At 50.9% G+C, this 17,842-nt stretch overlaps 1 protein-coding gene across 4 annotated transcripts; it reads right to left on the bottom strand.

Moving 5' to 3' along the window:
* Positions 1-1,751: 1,751 nt before the first annotated feature.
* GANAB (glucosidase II alpha subunit) lies at positions 1,752-17,765 on the bottom strand. Of its 4 annotated transcripts, none has more exons than XM_059068642.2 (25): positions 17,673-17,765; positions 14,910-15,014; positions 14,651-14,759; positions 14,281-14,408; positions 10,385-10,564; positions 9,844-9,909; positions 8,964-9,033; positions 8,702-8,789; positions 8,518-8,614; positions 8,089-8,269; positions 7,350-7,503; positions 6,907-7,142; positions 6,698-6,824; positions 6,517-6,596; positions 6,152-6,295; positions 5,958-6,054; positions 5,577-5,678; positions 5,128-5,371; positions 4,199-4,263; positions 3,930-4,006; positions 3,745-3,819; positions 3,454-3,567; positions 3,218-3,330; positions 2,975-3,075; positions 1,752-2,856 (listed from the first exon to the last, which is right to left on the bottom strand). In XM_059068642.2, the coding sequence occupies exons 1-25, from the start codon at positions 17,708-17,710 to the stop codon at positions 2,747-2,749; spliced, it is 2,901 nt and encodes a 966-aa protein (XP_058924625.1). In that variant the 5' UTR covers positions 17,711-17,765; the 3' UTR covers positions 1,752-2,746. The 4 variants fall into 4 exon arrangements, with proteins under 4 accessions (XP_058924625.1, XP_066893509.1, XP_058924627.1 ...); XM_067037408.1 differs by having other exon boundaries at positions 16,980-17,715; XM_059068644.2 differs by lacking the exon at positions 9,844-9,909.
* Positions 17,766-17,842: the final 77 nt, after the last annotated feature.

The following is a 17,842-nucleotide window of genomic DNA, read 5'->3' on the forward strand; positions in this document are numbered from 1 at the left end:
GACTTGGAATCAGGTCCCTTTCTGGGATGAAGAGTTTATATCCATAGTGTTTTTCCAGCACATCTGGCAGTAGTTCAGGAGCAACTGCTCTTCTTCAGGGTTGTCACCATATCTTGGTCCACTTTTGTGTAAGAGATATTGTCCCCATTTTACAGATAAGTAACTAAAATTGCGCCAAATCATGTAATTTCCCATTGTACAATTTTCTATGTCCCTTCTAGATACCTGACTCCAGGAGCTGTACTGTCTCCTCTGACCCACACTGAAACAGGTGACAGTAGGGGTGGGGGTAAAATGCCAAGGCAATGAGCTGTCTCCCAGGGAATTAACTGGAAATTTCTTTTTAAATAAATTTATTTTTGGCTGCATCTGGTCTTCGTTGCTGCCCGTAGGCTTTCTCTAGTTGCGGCCAGCGGGGCCTACTCTTCATTGCGGCGCATGGGCTTCTCATTGCAGTGGCTTCTCTCGTTGTAGAGCATGGGCTCTAGGCACGCGGGCTGCAGTAGTTGTGGCACACAGGCTCAGCAGTTGTGGCTCACAGGCTCTAGAATGCAGGCTCAGTAGTTGTGGCTCACGGGCTTATTAGTTGCTCCGCGGCATGTGGGACCTTCCCGGACCAGGGCTCGAACCCGTGTCCCCTGCATTGGCAGGCAGATTCTTAACCACTGCACCACCCAGGAAGCCCCTCGAAATACTTCTCAAGCTGAGGAATTCCATGAACACATCCCCTAACTCCTCACAGGCATAAACCATTCTGAGCAGTAATTTTTCCAAGCAAACAAACCTAGTTTCTTGTTAAAATAATCTCAAAGACTTGTGGTCAGTCTACAAAATGGAGGAAACTATATCCTGTCACTAAAACAATGGGAAATTTTTTTTTTTTTTTTTTTTTTTTTTGTACGCGGGCCTCTCACTGCTGTGGCCTCTCCCGTTGCGGAGCACAGGCTCTGGACGCGCAGGCTCAGCGGCCATGGCTCACGGGCCCAGCCGCTCCACAGCATGTGGGATCTTCACGGACCGGGGCATGAACCTGTGTCCCCTGCATTGGCAGGCGGACTCTCTCAACCACTGCGCCACCAGGGAAGCCCAGGAAATTTTTTTAAATGCTGCTAGCTAAAGAGAAGCAGTCTTTAGTATGAGAACATCTGACATATAGCTATTTCTATTCAAGAGGGACCCCATTAGCTCTGGTCACCACTATTAACTAGGCCTACTAAAATCTGATGACCTTGCTGGGCTCCTCTATGAAAATACTGGCATCAGGGGCTTCCCTGTGGCGCAGTGGTTAAGAATCCGCCTGCCAATGCAGGGGACATGGGTTCCAGCCCTAGTCCAGGAAGATCCCACATGCCGAAGAGCAACTAAGCCCATGCGCAACTACTGAGCCTGCGCTCTAGAGCCTGCGAGCCACAACTACAGAGCCCACGTACCACAACTACTGAAGTCCATGTGCCTAGAGCCCATGCTCCGCAACAAAGAGAAGCCACCTCAATGAGAAGCCTGCGCACCGCAAGGAAGAGTAGCACCCGCTCGCCGCAACTAGAGAAAGCCCGCGTGCAGCAACGAGGACCCAATGCCGCCAAAAATAATTAATTTTTTAAAAAATTGGCATCAAGCAAGCTGAAGGAGGCTTGCACTCACTCATTTTGCTCAACCAATGAGGCTTATGCTGAAGCTAAATGAAAATGTCAGGTCCTCAGGCTTTTAGGGGTCTGTGGTTCAGGCCAGAACTGGAATCCAGATGCCAACAGTTATTTATGGTTTCTCTCTTTATTGTTTCTCCTTTTATCAAAACTTGTCACAGCTGGGGGCCAAAAGGAAGTAAAAAAAATTCCCACAAACATTCCCCATCGTCCCCAGTTAGTCCTCCCCCAACCCCCACCCAGGGCCCTGGGCCAACCCTGAGCGCACATGATCATCTCCCCCACCCTCAGCCTTCCCCCAGCAATAAATACAGGTGACCATGATTCGATGAAACCACGACTGATTTCTCCATCTGGAATGCCCCTCAAGGGGACAAAATTTTAGGAGGCAAAAGAAGTCTCGCTCATCCCCTCTTAAGGAGTGGAAACTTCTTTCCCCCAAGGGACAGGGGAGGTAGAACTGCCCCTGTCAGAACCGCAGCTGCTCTAGATAGAAGCAGGGAGAGGAAAGGCTGGGATGCCAGGGAAGAGGATGTTTGCCCGCAACCTCACTCCTTTGATCCATTCATCCCTTATCAGGGTAAGGGGTGGACCCAGTGCACCAATGGGGCATAAAAAGAGGAGGCCTGATAGAGAAGAGCCAGGAGGAAGAAATAAAAGGAGGGAGAACAGTTTGGTGGGGAGGGAAGGGGAAGGAGAAAAGGAGCCCTAAAGCTCACTGCCCTCATCTTCTTCCAAGAAATGGCATCAACACACAAGAGACATGAATGGAGAGGGTATGGAGGAGATTCAGGGCCCCCAGAAGAAAGAAAAGAGAAGGGAAAGCAAGGGCCCTGTGGTCCCCAGGTCTTCACAGGTGAATGTGCTCCAGTCAGAGCAACAGAATATTTGGGGATGAAGGGAGATGTGGTGTCAATGGGGTGGGAGAGGTCAGGAGATCACAAAAGGAATTCAGAGCCCAGGGAAAGCCCTCTCATCCTGCCCAGATGTTGGCAGAATGTGGATCTTGAGATAAGAAAGGTGAAGTCTGGGGAAGGTCAAACTCCAGGGCAGAAGGAAGAGTAACTATCGTGACCATCAGACCCCACCGCAACATCCCTGGGTTATCGCAGGTGAATGCGCCAGTCGGATGCCACACTGACGCCAGGCTTGCGCAGGGTCAACACAGAGGTCTCAGGGTCATGCTGGAAGGACAGGCGGCTTTCAGGAGATCCTGGTGGAGGAAAGAGAAAGAGTGCCAGAGTCAACAGCAACTACTTTCCTATACGCAGGGGGTCCCCAACCCTGCCCCTGCTTCTCCTCTTTCCTCACCTGGGGGCCAGATCACTCACCTTTTGTCTGGAGTACCACGGTTGCTGGCTTTCCAGCTCCTATTATCACCACCCGCTCAATCCAAATTGGTGTCTCAAAGTGGCCTTTGGGGTCTGCTGAGCTGGAGGAAGCAAAAACGGATACCCATCAGGAAAAAAACTGTCAGAGCAGAAAGGAGGCGAGCAGAGCAAGGCCATGATGTAAGAGCACAGTGAGCTGTAAGCATCCCAGAGGCTGCCGAGGAAGAAAGGGTACCTCCTTACCTGGAGACAAGGGTGTTGCCAGAGAATGAGAATCGACGCAGCAGGAACTCGTGGCGAGTCTGATAGTTGAACGTGTGCCCATCATCTAGAAAGAGCTCTCCTTGGGCCGTACCCTGAGCAGGAAGTGGGATAGGTGAGAGCCTGAGCCCAAGAGGGAGTGAGGGGCACATCCCCAGGGGACTGAACCCTAGGAAGGTAGGCAGATGGTTGAGGAGGCTCCCTGCCTATGCGCTCACCTGGAGGCTGAGCGCAACGAAAAGAGTGATGGGGTCATCCTTCATGCAGTCTGAAGAACGCCGCACTCGCATCCATCGGGGCACGATTGTCCCTCCACGCTGGAACACAGGGATCTAGGGCAAGAGCAGTGCTGGGATGAAGCAGCCCTGTTGTTCAACCCTGGGCCCTGCAGTATCTTTTGCTCGTGCATATCTGTGTCCCCTTAGGAACTGGACTCTGAAACATACACTCTCTCCCCTTCTGGAAACCTACAGGCCGACGGACCTGGCAGCTGGGCCAGGCATACTCACACTGCTTAGAGTTACAGGCAGATACAGGGTCTGGGGACCATGATGCTTCTGGTAGCTATGAATGTCATACCACACCTGTGGGTACAGAAGATATACTCGGTCACTCACTGCACAGAGGACCCCCCACTCTATTTACCCTCTCTGACCTCCACCACCTTTCCCCACCACACCCTTCCTTAACTCACCTCCCCTTGGCCAGGCAGATAGACCTGCACGCCATGAGCCTCAGAGTCTGATACAGGGTGAACCAGCAACGCATCCCCTAAGACACAGCAGAATCAACTCTGAACTGGGGAGATCAGTTCCCAAAGAGGGAGCCCTAGAGCACCCAGCCCCTTGCAGCCCTGGCCTCGTTCACTCCTCCCTCCCTGCACATCCACAGACACATCTCTCAGCGCTTGCTTCTTCTCAGCCCTATCCCAACCCACCACTAACTGTCCCCCTTGTTTCTCACCAAGCAGGAACTGATCATCTATACTGAAGGTGGTCACATCCTGAGGATAATGCACCCACAAGGGCCTAGGAAGGAAGCAGGACGAGAAAGGAAGACACTTGCTGTTTGGCAGAAGTCAAAGGTGCTACCCCAGGCACTGGCAAAGAGAACAGCACAGGGGAAAGACCCGCGAGCTGGTAGCCAGACAGACCAGCAGGCTTAAGGACTCAGCTATGCACTCTAACCTTGGTCTAGACATTTAACTTCCTAACCCGTCTCCCTGCCTCCTCCCACCCTGCTCCCTCTGGAAACTGCTCTGCATAGCTACCTCCCAGCGGCCACTTCATTGTCGTGGCCTGAAAAGCCCTCCAGTTCAAGTTGAATTTTCCACTCCCCCTCATCTACCTCTCCCTCTGGTTCTTTTCCCCTGAGACACACTGGTTTGTTCCTACTCCCTGAACACAACAAACTCATTTCCATTTCATAATTTTTGCACTTCCAGTCTCCCCTGCTTGGAACATTCTTCCTCTGCATCACAAAAGTCTGTCTTACTCATCAGTCAGGGCTCATCTTTACGTGGCCTGTTTGTGGAACTTAACCCCGTGACCCTGTTCTATTTTTTTCAAAAAGCTTGTCAGTTTTGGCAGTTTTCCTATTTCCATATTTTTTACATGTCTCTCTGTCTTCCTCCCAAGAATGTAAGTTCCACAAGGGTAGGACACTTGTCTGACTTGTTTCTGGCTCTGGGGATAGTGATGCGTGGCATGTCATAAGCACTCAGTAACGTTTACTGCTCTTCATCTCCCCACTGGTCTCTTCTTACTCTTGACCTTGCAGTCAGAATTCCCTCCTTTACAAGGCCCTGGCGAATGAAGAAAGAGGCCCAGAGATGGAGCCCAGTCTCCCAGCCATCTCAGTCCACTCTACACAGACCCAACTGAATGCCTCACCTCATGATAGGAATCCCTTCACGATGGGCCTGATAGAAGAGGGTGTACCAGAAGGGCAGCAGGGAGTATCGCTGACCCAAGGCGTCTCGGATTAGGTCATGGTACTGAGAAGGTAACAACCACGGCTCTCGCCGACCAGTGTCCAAGTGGGCATGTGCCCGGAAGAATGGCTGGTAGGCACCCATCTGGTACCAGCGCACAAGCAGCTCTGGCTCTGGATTTTTGAAGAAGCCGCCCACATCCGCTAGAGAGGGGAGGGAGGAAACCGGTTGGAAAAGAGGGTGAAGGAGGGCTGCTGCCTAAGGAGCCCCCAAGGCCCCACCGTGGACTGTCAGTTCTCTGCTCAGGCCTAGGTTTTATGCCCTCTATCTTGCCCCTCTCCCGCCAAAGCAAGTTCCAAGCTGGAACTTGGAACAAGTTCCAAAGCTCCAAGTTCCTCCCCCTCTCACCTCCACAGAAGGAAAGTCCCACCAGCCCCAAGCTGAGACACATAGGAATAGAGATCTTCAAATGGTCCCATTCGGCAGCATTGTCGCCAGTCCACACGGCTCCTGAGGAAGAAAAGAGGGAGGGAGCTTGCAAACAGTGAAGGGGCTCAGCCTTTTATAAAGCTGACCTCTCTAACCTGCCACATCTCCTCTGGGGCCCCCAGAGTCCTGCTGAAGATGGCAGAGTTCACCAGAGCACTTCAACAGGGACTGGCCCTCCCACTCCCTGCCTCGCTTTTAGTGAACAGCTGGAAGGAAGTACGTAACTCTCAGAGGATGGACAGACTTCTCCAAGAACCAGGCCCAGGCCCCTCTGCCACGGCTTTATTCTCCAAATCTTACCAAAGCGCTGGGAGCCAGCGAAGAAAGCCCTGCTCAGGACAAAGGGGCGTTCTATGCCCCCGGAGCGCAGCACCAGCCCATCAGCAGTCGCCATGTGCTGCGTGGGAACAGGAAAGAAGGGTAGTGAGGAGCAAAAGCCAGCTGTCACCGGTGCACGTCCTCGGCCCTTGGTCTCTCCCCTCTCAGTCCCTTACCACGTAGAGGCCATAGATGTTATGAACGTCTCGGTGCTCCCAGCCCCCATAGTGCTGGGCATCCTTGAGCATGGTGACCTCAGGGCCATTGAACACGGACGGTTCATTCATGTCATTCCAGACATAGAGGTTGGGAGATGAGCCCTGAGGACACAAGGCAGACGACAGAGGGGAGGAAGAAGACCAACAGTGTCAGAGCAGCTCCTAGGAATCCAGAAAGATGCATTTCTCAGGGCCCTCCCAGGATCAAGGCCCCCTGATATCTTATGAGCAACCAACCATAGCAGGGCTAGCAGGCAGAGAATGACTGATTCCAAGAGGTAGAGTGGGAAAGACAGAGGCAGGTCGGGGAGGGGCTGCCATACCTCATAATTGTCAAAGCGAAACATGTTAGCCCACCAGGCCCTCATCTTGGGATTGGTGAAATCAGGGTAACCAGCTGCACCTAGAAGAAATCAAGGATGGCTTTCAACCCGAGGGGCAAAATAGCCTCCACTCTAGCTCCCTGGTCTCCCAATAGCCTCCTTCAATTCCGGGCCCACCTACCTGGCCAGCACCAGCCTTCGTAGTCAGAGCCATCCCGGGTTTTAACGTACAGACCCAGGTTCTGCAACTCTTCGTGTACGCGGTAGCCAGGGTCCACCTTGATGTGGGGGTCCACAATGGCCACCAGCTGGGGGCACGGAACATGGGGGGTCAGATTTCTCCAGGGCTATCATGCCTGAGAAAGCCAACCATGGCTGCGGCCCTCTTACCTTCCGCCTCTTGGAGGCCAAACGCTCAAGCATGGTGAGGGGCTGGGGGAAACGGCTGGGGTCCCAGGTGAAATACCGCTTGCCATCAGCATGCTCAATGTCCAGCCAGATGACATCGCAAGGCAGGTTGTGATCATCGAAGCCCTGATCGACTTCCAGAACGTCAGCCTCATCCCGATAGTTCCAGCGGCTCTGGTGGTAGCCGAGGGAGAAGAGCGGGGGCAATACCTGGGTCCCTGCAGGTTCAGTGAGGGATGGGGGTCACAATGGGGTCAGGCTCAACCTGGGGCCGATGGGGATGCCCAGAAATTGAGGGAGATGAAAGGGCACAGGGCTAGAGAACAGGACAAGGCACAGGATTTCTGAAAATGCAGTCATCCTTCTCGAGAAGACAAGGACCAGAAACCGCGGCTGCAGGCTGAGAGAGGAGGAACACCGCGTACCTGTGAGACTAGCGTACTGCCGGAAGACATCAAAGACAGACGGCCCAAGTAGCAGGAAGACGTCGATGATGCCACTCTCCGATATCCAGCGAACATCTGTCTGTGGGGTCTCCCCAGAGCCCTGCAGGTAGTCCAGCATCTTCCCGAACAGGGTCTGCAGAGGGGACCAGAGAGAGGTCTGACACGACCCTCTTGCTACCCAACCCAAAGACAAAGCGGCAGTGTTCTCCTCAGAGTCCTCACACAGCTGGCTCCTTGAGTCACTTCAGGCTGAGATTAAACATCACCTCCTCAGTGAGGCTTCCCTGGGCCCCATCATAAGCAGCACTGCCCATGCCCATCACATGACCGCTGCATTTCTTTCTTAGAACTTACCACCACTGAACTCGTCTTCCCTCTGTTACCTGTTTAATCTCTGTCTTCCTCCTTTCCTAACTCAGTGAGCAATATATCCCCAGCACCTAAAATAGGGTCTAGCTCCTAACGCATACTCAATAACAAACGTATTAATAAATGCAGAAAAGGAAATACCTTCCCCATGAGTCTGGGTCTTCTGGGAGTGTCTGGGGAACTCATATGCTGCTCACAAGGCCCAGGGCCTGTCTCTCACCCAGTCCCCAAACAGGTATCCAAACAGGCCACCCTACCAGCCTCTTCAAAGCAAATGCCCCTAACACACCCATCTGTCTCGAGGCCTGACGATCCCCTCCCTTATTGCCCCCCACGCCTGTGCTCTCACCTTGCCTGCAGTGTTGGAGGATATGTCAACCCAGGTCTCCGCGGCATTGAGCCAGAAGATGCCCAGGTCCCGATGGGGGCTGTGTGCTAAGAGCACAGGCACAGACCCATACAGGGCCATGCGGTTGTACAGTTCATACTGGAACACGTCCAAATTGTAGAGGCGATATGGCTCCCCACCCCTGCAGGCAGACAGACAGACAGACTGGCCCCGGGCCATGGCACGCACAGCCCCAGCCCCATAGACACAAATGAGGGATAAAAACTGGCCCCTCTGCCCTTTCTCAAAGCAGAATTTTCTGATGGCCAAAGGTTCTCTGGCACAGGAAGTGAGCCACGCTTGTCTAATCTGTATGCACATCTCCCACAGCCCTGACTTCTGACCCCTTCCCTCCCCCCCCCAGTATCCTGATGTCACTACAGAACTCACTCAGTGACTTTCAGCCTCAGGTTGTCTGCATGCTCGGGAATCCCATACACATGCTCCATGCCTGGCAGAGAGAAGTCCAAACTCACAGACGTGGGGCCTGGAAGAAAAGCAAAAGATGAGCTCCCGAGCTTCTGTTTGGCAAGGACTCCCTGTCCCCTTGCCCAAGGCTCTCCCAGCCCCTCACCATATGGCTTGCTGTCAGTGTGAGTTTTAAATGTCTCTTCCCAGGCTCCTGGCTCATCTTGCTCTGCCTTCCCCTGGGTCTCGTCTGGCTGGAAGGAGAAAGCAGACCACTACTCAGTCACACACCAGGTCCTCCCTCCTCCCTTGCCCATTTTGTAAATCCCATCCATAATGGCAAGACTAAGCTCAAATTTCTTGTGGGCCTTTCCCCTCCAACCTCCCAGCCAGCCCTGTGCTCCAACCACCCACCCCCACCAACTTGCCTTGTCACCATCCCCAGGTGTTTCCTCGGGCTGGGCCCCATCACCCTCAGCTGGGTCTTTTGATCCTTGCCTGGAAGGTAGGAGAGCTGTCTGCTCCAATCCAGAGGGGGCAGGGACGAGGGGCTAGTGGAAGGAGGGGTGAGGGAATAGAGAGCCAAGGGTCCAAAGGAACGAAGGCAATGGAGGAAGGGACTGAATGTTAAAGCTTGGAAAGGGACCCCCACTGAGCAGATAAGTGTACAAAGGACAGGGAGAGAAATGAGAAAGGGAAATGAGAAGTAAATGCCACCAAGAGGTGCCTTCCAAACACAGGCCCAAACCACCGGCCTCTGCCAGCATTCCAGAAGAGACAGGCAGACAGGTTCAAGGGCCTGGGTTCGGAATGCCAGTCCTAGCCCTGCTGCCTCTACCAAGAGACTCTGGCCCCAACCTCCCTCACTGGGCCTCAGCCTCTTGGCGTGACACAGGGTTTTGCAAAGGCAAGTGAGTCATAACCATGGTCAAGCCTCTACACAGGGACTCAAACAAGAGGTTCTGCCAAAGGATGCTTTCAAGGGCAGCTGGCAAGCAGCTCTGCCCAGAGCCTCAGCGCACACCAGCTGAGAGGCAAGAACCCCAGCAACAGGCAGCATCTCTCCACCCCCTGGCAAAGCAAGAAGCTCCCTACATTCCTCAAGGATATCCAACATTTAATCTTCCTTCTCCCAGGGAGCTCCTAGCCAGGGAAATGGGGAACAGGAACCAGAGACCATATAGCTGGGGAAAAAGAGGTGAGTGAAGGACAGGGTATGGAAGGGTCTGGGGCACCTTCCCTGGGGACCAGAGTGAAGGGCGGGTAAGGGCAGAGGAACAGATACAGTACCAGTGGTCATGGATTTACCTAGAGAAAAGGTTCTTGATCTTATCCCAAATGCTACCGAGCGTGAGACTAACTTTATCCGAGAAACTGGGGCAGGAGGAGACGGGTAGGGAAAGGGAAAAGGAGGCACAAAACCAACACAAAAACAGAAACATAAAAGTGAGTTTCAGTCGACAAACTTCCAGAGATGGGGTGGGGGAAGAAATTAAAAACAAAAAACAAAACCGAACAAAACCAAAAAAAGGAAGAAAATAAATCTGGGAAATGTGATGGTGTGAGAGGGGGAAGAGGGAAGGGCAGACCCGGGCAGGCCTCTCAGGGAGGAGGCGCCCAGGGTACAGCTCACGGACAAAAGTGACTGCCTCCTGGTCTGTACAGGAAATGGAGAAACTTCAACCCAGGTCTGCTTCCTACCCTCCCTGATGGTCAGCTTCTCCCAGTCCCCAGCCCCGACCTGGCTCTACTAGCACCCTGTCTCCTCCCAGGGACCCAGTGCCAGACCCTACAACACCCCTAGGTTCCTTCACACTGGGTCCCCTTCACTGCTGACCCCTGTACTCACGAGACCCTGGGAGCCCTCTGGCGCTCAAAATTGAAGAGTCCTCGGGCATTGACACTGAGCAGAAGGCTGCGGGCCTCCAGCAGGTCGAGGCGGAATGGCCGTGCCGTCAAGATGATTTTATAGGGTCCCTCAGCCATGGTTAGCTCCACGCTGTTGTCATCCCGGCCAGAGACAGAAAGCCTGGGAAGGAAATCAAAGGGGATATAAGGAAGTGCAAAGTGCCAGGAGTAGTCATGACACTTAGAAAACGGGGGACCTGCTAAGAGCTATACGGGCAGTGTGGTAACAGTACAGGGACAGAGAAGTTGACCAAAGGAATCAAATAAAGAGCCTGGAAACAGACCCAAGCATCTTAGAATGTTGAAATGTAACAGACGGCATGGCAGTTCAGTGAGATCAGGAGGACTATTCAATAACACAGTGGAAAAACACATTTTCTGTATAGAAAAGAAATGGTATCACACTCCTACCTCATACCAGATACAAATATCAACTCCAGACAGATTATGACTTAAAATTTTAAAGTAAAATCTTTAGAAGAAAATATTTTAAAATATTTTTCTGACTCTGAGGTAGAGAAGGGTTATTTAAACACAACTTAGAAAACACTAACACCAAAAGGTAAGAGACTTACCTACCTGACAACATAAAATTCAGAATTTCTATTTATTGAAAGATACCTTAAGGGTAATCAAAAACAAGACAAGTCTTGAGGAACTGTCCCAGTCTAGAGGAGCCTCAGGAGACATGACAACTAAATATAAAACAGTATCCTGCATGGGATCGTGAAGCAGAAGGACATTAGGTAAAAACTAAGGAAATCTGGGATTTCCCTGGTGGTGTAGTGGTTAAGAATCCACCTGCCAATGCAGGGGACTCAGATTCAATCCCTGGTCCGGGAAGATCCCACATGCTGCGGGGCAACTAAGCCCGTGTGCCACAACTACTGAAAGCCCACGCGCCTAAAGCCCATGCCCCGCAACAAAAGAAGCCACTGCAATGAGAAGCCTGCTTGCCGCAACTAGAGAAAGCCCGCACGCAGCAACGAAGACGCAGTGCAGCCACAAGTAAGTAAATAAATAACAAAAAAACTAAGGAAATCTGAATAAAATATGGACTTTAAGCTACAAGGATATATCGTACAACACAAGGAACGTAGCCGATATTTTACAATAGCTATTAATGGAGTACGACCTTTAAAAATCGTGAATCACTATACTGTACACCTGTAACTTACGTAATATTGTACATCAACTACACTTCAATTTAAAAAAATGAAATGGTGGCGCAGTGGTTAAGAATCCGCCTGCCAACGCAGGGGACACAGGTTTGATCCCCGGTCCGGGAAGATCCCACACGCCTTGGAGCAGCTAAGCTCGTGCGCCACAACTATTGAGCCAGAGCGCCACAACTACTGAAGCCCATGAGTCTAGAGCCTGTGCTCTGCAACAAGAGAAGCCACCGCAATGAGAAGCCCATGCACCGCAATGAAGAGTAGCCCCTGCTTGTTGCAACTAGAGAAAGCCTGTGTGCAGCAACGAAGACCCAATGCAGCCAAGATAAATAAATAAAATTTTAAAAAATAAAAACACTTTTAAAAAAGGAATGAAAAAAAAAGAAAAAATATGAACTTTAGTTAACAATGATATTAATTTATTATGCACGACAAATATACCACAACAATGTTAACAGGGGAAAACAGGAGTACAGGGTATACAGGAACTCTCGTAATATTCTTGAAACTTTCCTATAAATCTAAAACTACTTTAAAATTTAAAAATCGTTGGGACTTCCCTGGTCGCGCAGTGGTTAAGAATCCGCCTGCCAATGGCGGGGACACGGGTTCAGTCCTTGGTCTGGGAAGATCCCATAGGCCGCAGAGCAACTAAGCCCTCGAGCCACAACTACTGAGCCTGCGCACCTAGAGCCTGTGTCCCATGAAGAGAAGCCCGTGCACTGCAATGAAGAGTAGCCTGCATGCAGCAACAAAAGACCCAATGCAGCCAAAAATAAATAAATAAAAATTTTTTTAAAATAAAATTAGGGCTTCCCTGGTGGCGCAGCGGTTGGGAGTCCGCCTGCCGATGTGGGGGGCACGACTTCGTGCCCCGGTCCAGGAGAATCCCACATGCCGCAAAGCAGCTGGGCCCATGAGCCATGGCTGCTGGGCCTGCGCGTCCGGAGCCTGTGCTCCGCAGCGGGAATAGCCACAGCGGTGGGAGGCCCATGTACCGCAAAAAATAAATAAATAAATAAATAAAATTTTAAAAATCTTTTTTTTCAAGGTACCTTTAGAAAAGTAAAAAGATAAGCTATAATCTGGGAAAAGATAGTTGCAGTACAAGTAAGTAATAAAGAACTGGTATCAAGACTAATGAATTTCTACAAATCAGTAATGACAAACAACATAAAAATGAGCAGAGCAGTGAACTTCCATTTCACAGAATAGTAAACCAGAATGACAGATAAATATATGAAGACATGCTCAATATCAGTAATAAACTGGGAAAGACAAGCAAGCCAAGACCACCACATGGTATCATCCTACAGCCATTCCACTGACAAGAATTAAGTCCAATAGTACCAAGGGTTGGAGAAGATGCAGTTCAATAAGCCTCTTATATATTGCTGGTGGAAGTGTAAATTGGTAAGCCACTTTGGCTTTATCTTGGAAAGTTGATAATTTCCATATTCTACACCTCTGCAGTTCTTCTCTTAGCTATACACCAAAGAGAAAACTCCTGCACAGGGAGACAGGAGACATGGACAAGAATGTTCACGCCAACACTGGAAACAACCCAAATGCCCATCAACACAAATGGAAAAGTAAATCGGGATATATTCATGTAACATAATATTATACAGCAGTAAAAATGAGTTTCTAAAGCTACACGCAACAAAGTTAAATCCAGTTAAGTGAAAAAAGGAAATCCCAAAAGACCACATTCACTACAATACTTTCCCTATAAAACTCAAAAACAAAATCACATAATTTATTGCTTAGGCAAATGTACGTATATATATATATATATATATACACATATATATACACGTACCCATGATGTAACTGTGAAAACAAAAAAACAAGAGAATAAACTTCAGAATAACAATCATCTCTGAAGGAGTCAGGGGTACAGGATAGTGAGATGTATGTTTGGGTTAGGTGAAGTGTTTATCATGTTATTTTCTAAGTTAAATACTTAACGGAGAGCCATGCGTGGAATAATGACAACGATGTGTCATGACCCGAGTATTTGAATAATCCTATCCTGAATATCTGAGGAGAAATTGAGGAGGGAGGAAGGGAAAGAGGGAAAGAGGGAAGGAAGGGAGGGAGGAAGGAAGGAAGGGGAGAAAGAAAAGAGAAAAGAGAAAAAAAAGAAAGAGAAGAAAAAAACAGACGACACAAGACAGGGGACAGGACGGGAAGGGAAGGGAGGAACCAACCACAGAGACACTGTATTCCTGGAAGGCGAGCTCCATGGCCTTGCTGACTCCCTCTCGTATCTCCAGCACCTAGGCCAGGCCTGGCACAGAAGAGGAAGCAGTATTTCTTTGCTGACTGAATGAAGATAAAGGGTGAAAGAGAAAACAAGTGAGGGAATTCCCTGGCAGTCCAGTGATTAAGACCCTGTGCTTTCACTGCCAAGGGTGCAGGTTCAGTCCCTGGTTGGGGAACTGAGATCCCGCAAGCCAAGCAGCTCGGCCAATCAATCAATCGATCAGTTGAGAAAACAAGTGCAACAGAGGAACGGATGAGGGAAGGCTGAGGAGAGCGGCCGGGTGCTATTCAGCTATTATCCCAATGTGGAAGAGAAAGTCAGCTGCCAAATAAAGGTTCATTAGGAAGGAGAAAAGGGCCATGGAGATGGATATGTTTCTCAGGAAAAATTTACCCAGCTGTGGGGGGATCAGCCACCAACACGTCTGGCACACGGTATCGGGGCCGCCGGGGCTCTAGTTCATCAATTCTGATCCGAGTCATGTTCTTTCGAAGCCCCTGGAGCTCCAGCACAAGCAACACCTGTGGAGGCAGAGGTCTGGGTCTGGAGAAAGGAAAGGGCTATACCAGGAAATGCCCTCTGAACCCATTTCTCTCCCGAGGGGGGTCTCCTCCTTTCTAGCCCTTCGCCTAAGGGATCTGAAATCCTCACAAAGTAAAAGTCCCAAGGTTAGATGGCACAGGATGTTGGCTATAGGTTTGCCCTTCCCGAATGACCCCTTAGCCATTTCTCCACCCCCACCAGACTCCTCTTCTCCCCTCACCTTAGTGACTTCGTTGATCAGATGGACTGTGACGGCATCAGGACCAAGCTGCAGTGAGTCCAGCAAGGCTCGGTATGGGGAATGGCCTGGCCGTATGCTTCGTTGCCTCCTGCCAATGTGAAATGACTGAGAACGGGGGAGGGTTCCCCAAGGCCTCTAAGTCCTTCTACTGAGCTGCCGTGCCCCAGGCTACCTCATCTGCCACAGACACCTCCCACATTACCCACTCTTCCGTCCTAATCTCCCAGAAATATCATACTTGCAGAAGGAACTCTCTTCACAGGTCTTAAAGTTGCTTCTATCCACAGCAAGGGTAATTCCCAGGCAGACCCCTAAACAAGCCAGTACCAAACCAGTCCAAGACCTAGGGGGGGAAAGGACAAAGAGGGCACGATCAGCACAGGGTCAGGAAGGGCCCCACCTTCTGAGGTAAAGGCCTCTTCCCACCACAACCCTGAAAGGGGAGAAAGATAGAGTCCCATTAAACAGAAAACAAGGCAGAGTGGACAGGGGTGAAGTGTCAGGCCTGAGGAGTTGGCTCACACACACCTTTCCCTCAAAAGGCAGAGGAAGTGGACAAAGGATCCTTGGCCTTCAGAGGCCTGGTATTGACTCGGGTTACATCAGCCTCTCAGAGGAAAGGAACAGTAACAGCCAGTGCCAGGGGAAGTGGTGGTACCGTATGTGTGGAACAGAGAAACAAAGTAAGCCATGCCTTCTCACTGGCAAGACACTGGGGGGACCTACAGTGAAAAAGTTCAAGATGTACCCTCAGCTAGCCCGCTGGTCACAGGTTCCTAGGGTCCTAACACCCCTAACACTCTCGGCATCCTGCTCCTCTGATCCCCACTGCTGTATCTTTGACATAAGTCACCACTATCACCACCTAAGCTTGAAAAGAATAATAGCTAACCTGTATTGAGTCCTAGTATGCACCCGGGGGCCTGACTAACTGCCTTATACTAGTTTTCAACTCTCCCTGCTGTTTTCAGTAGTGTCTATGCCCGGGTCTCACCCTGAGATTTCAATCTAATTGGCCTGAAGTGGGAACTGGGCATCAGATTTTAAACTCCCCTAAACAATTCTAATAGGCAACCAGTGTTCAGAACCAATTCTTTATACACACTAATAACACTTTTCCCTTTCTTTCACTGTTTTCTTGGTGAATGTAGGATTAGGATTTTTCCCAGATGGGAACGCTGAGGCATAAAAGGTTCAATTAATTCATCCAAGATTTAACAGCCAGTACGAGGTGACACTGGTGAGCTCAGCTCTGCCTAACTCCAGGGCCCAGGTACTTCATGATGTACAGCACATTGCACTAACCACCAGCAGGGCCTGCCTCATTGAGGGCCATCACACCAAGGTTACCACAAACTTGTCACTTCCCCAACATGCTATCAAATGACAGACAAGGGACTAACAGGCTTATCTGAACATGTTAGTTTGTTAAGGATCTATTCATCCATTCTGAGTAAATCCTAAATAGGGATTCCCACACTTTAGCGTCTGTTAAGAGTTACGTGCAGTGCTTACTAAATGAAGATTCCCGGGTCCCAGGGAATCTGCAGTTTAAACAAGCTCTCCCAGTGGCTGATTAGGAGCACACTCGGAGAAAGTGTTCCAAATAAGGGAAAATAAACAAAAACACACACTTCTCCTCAGCATTAAAACTTTGCTGCCTGCTAATAGGGTAACAAAAGAGCAGGGCCTACAAACACACTGTATCCAGCATATCCTCAGTACCTGCTTGAAAGCTAAAGGTAAAGAAAATCACTAGAAAGGAGATCACAGAACACAGTAAGCCCTCCAGTTCCAGAAGAATGTGCTAGGCAAGCCAGGCCACACAGAAATTTGAGGAAAACACCAGGCTTTGTGGTTTAATAGGTCAAGCAGGAACAAGTAGTAGCAAAACAAGCAGAAGAAATGCTACCAGAAAACTCAAAAGCAAGGAATGTAGCCCAGGTCCTGAGGAGTGACTGCAGCGGACACCCTGAGCAAGTGACCCCGTGTCCACCAGCCCAAAGCACCAGTAATCAGAAGTACAGTGAATTAAATACTCTCTGGAGTCCTACTTGCACAATCTATAAAATGGGTTTGGAGAGATGCCAATGGGGATACGATTTCTGAAAGATTTTTCAGATGTGACCTGCTGGAAGGTCCCAAAGAACTCAGGAATGCCTTGAACGCCCCTGGGCAAAAGGTGGTCACAAGCCAAGGTCAGGAATGAGTCGCAGGGAAAGATACACCCATTTATTGTTTCAGGTCACAGGCTTCTGGAGTCGAATTTACAATCCACGCTTTTTTCACCGCTGCCGACAGTACGTGCCTCTCCCACCCCGATACATCCGTTAGGTCCTGGTAAACACGCTGGCGCTGATGACTGTTTCGAACCGTCTTTTCAGTAATATAAATGCAGAACAAACCACTGTTGTGTCTGAGCAACATCATCCAGGTCGACTGTGAACTTACGGGATCCTGTCCCAGCCGTGCCCAACGACCGTGGACACCAAACAAGCCAGGGCTGGTGTCCACGTGAAGACAAGGCCAGGGCAGGGTCCGGGGCTCTCGAGGGGAGGGTGAGAAGGGCAGTGGAAGCAAGACTGCCGGCCGCGGTGCTTCCAGCGCGGCTGAGGGGCCGCAGGGCAGCAGGCTGCATTCCTGGAGGCCGGGCCGCATCTCATCCTCTGCCCCGATGGCACCGCGCATTGCAGGAAAAGAGGCGGCAGCGTTAACCGCCGCAAGCCGCCAGGAGAGAGTGGCGGCTGAGCGCGAGCAAGGCCAAGAAGAACGCAAGGCTGCGGCCTTCTAGAGCCACCGGGCCGGAGCGGAGAAGCCCAGAAACAAGGGCCCCCCGACGCGGCGAGGAGGCTGGGGGCACCTGAGGCCGCCTCCAGAGAGACAAAGAGTCCTCAAGAGGCTGGGGGTGGCGGAGTCTCAGGAGAACATACAGGAAGGAGAGATACGGGATTTGGGGGTCTGGGGGCGTCCCGGGCGCGCCCCCGGGATCCGGGCTCCTCACCGCCTCCTACGCGCCGCCACAGCCGCCACTGCCGCCATCTTGTGCCGGGTTTGCTCCTTGACCCGGAGTTTCCCCTCCCCCAGCGTGCGTTGAGCCACGTATCTTAGCGCCCGCCCCTTCCGGCTTCCTGATTGGCCGGGCCACACTGAAGGCTGACGTCTTGTCCCATT

The sequence above is a fragment of the Kogia breviceps genome, chromosome 7 (genome assembly GCF_026419965.1).
Source record: "Kogia breviceps isolate mKogBre1 chromosome 7, mKogBre1 haplotype 1, whole genome shotgun sequence".
In the NCBI taxonomy this organism is placed as follows: domain Eukaryota; kingdom Metazoa; phylum Chordata; class Mammalia; order Artiodactyla; family Physeteridae; genus Kogia; species Kogia breviceps.

What these genes read in the sequence shown, in the direction of transcription:
- GANAB (XM_067037408.1), bottom strand. Translation starts at nt 17,359, where the DNA reads ATGCGCGGTGCCATCGGGGCAGAGGATGAGATGCGGCCCGGCCTCCAG. An exon ending in TGCCTGTAACTCTAAGCAGT is followed by an intron (nt 3,568 to 3,744) that starts GTGAGTATGCCT and finishes CTCTTGCCCTAG; the next exon opens with ATCCCTGTGTTCCAGCGTGG. An exon ending in CGTGGTACTCCAGACAAAAG is followed by an intron (nt 2,857 to 2,974) that starts GTGAGTGATCTG and finishes TTCCTCCACCAG; the next exon opens with GATCTCCTGAAAGCCGCCTG.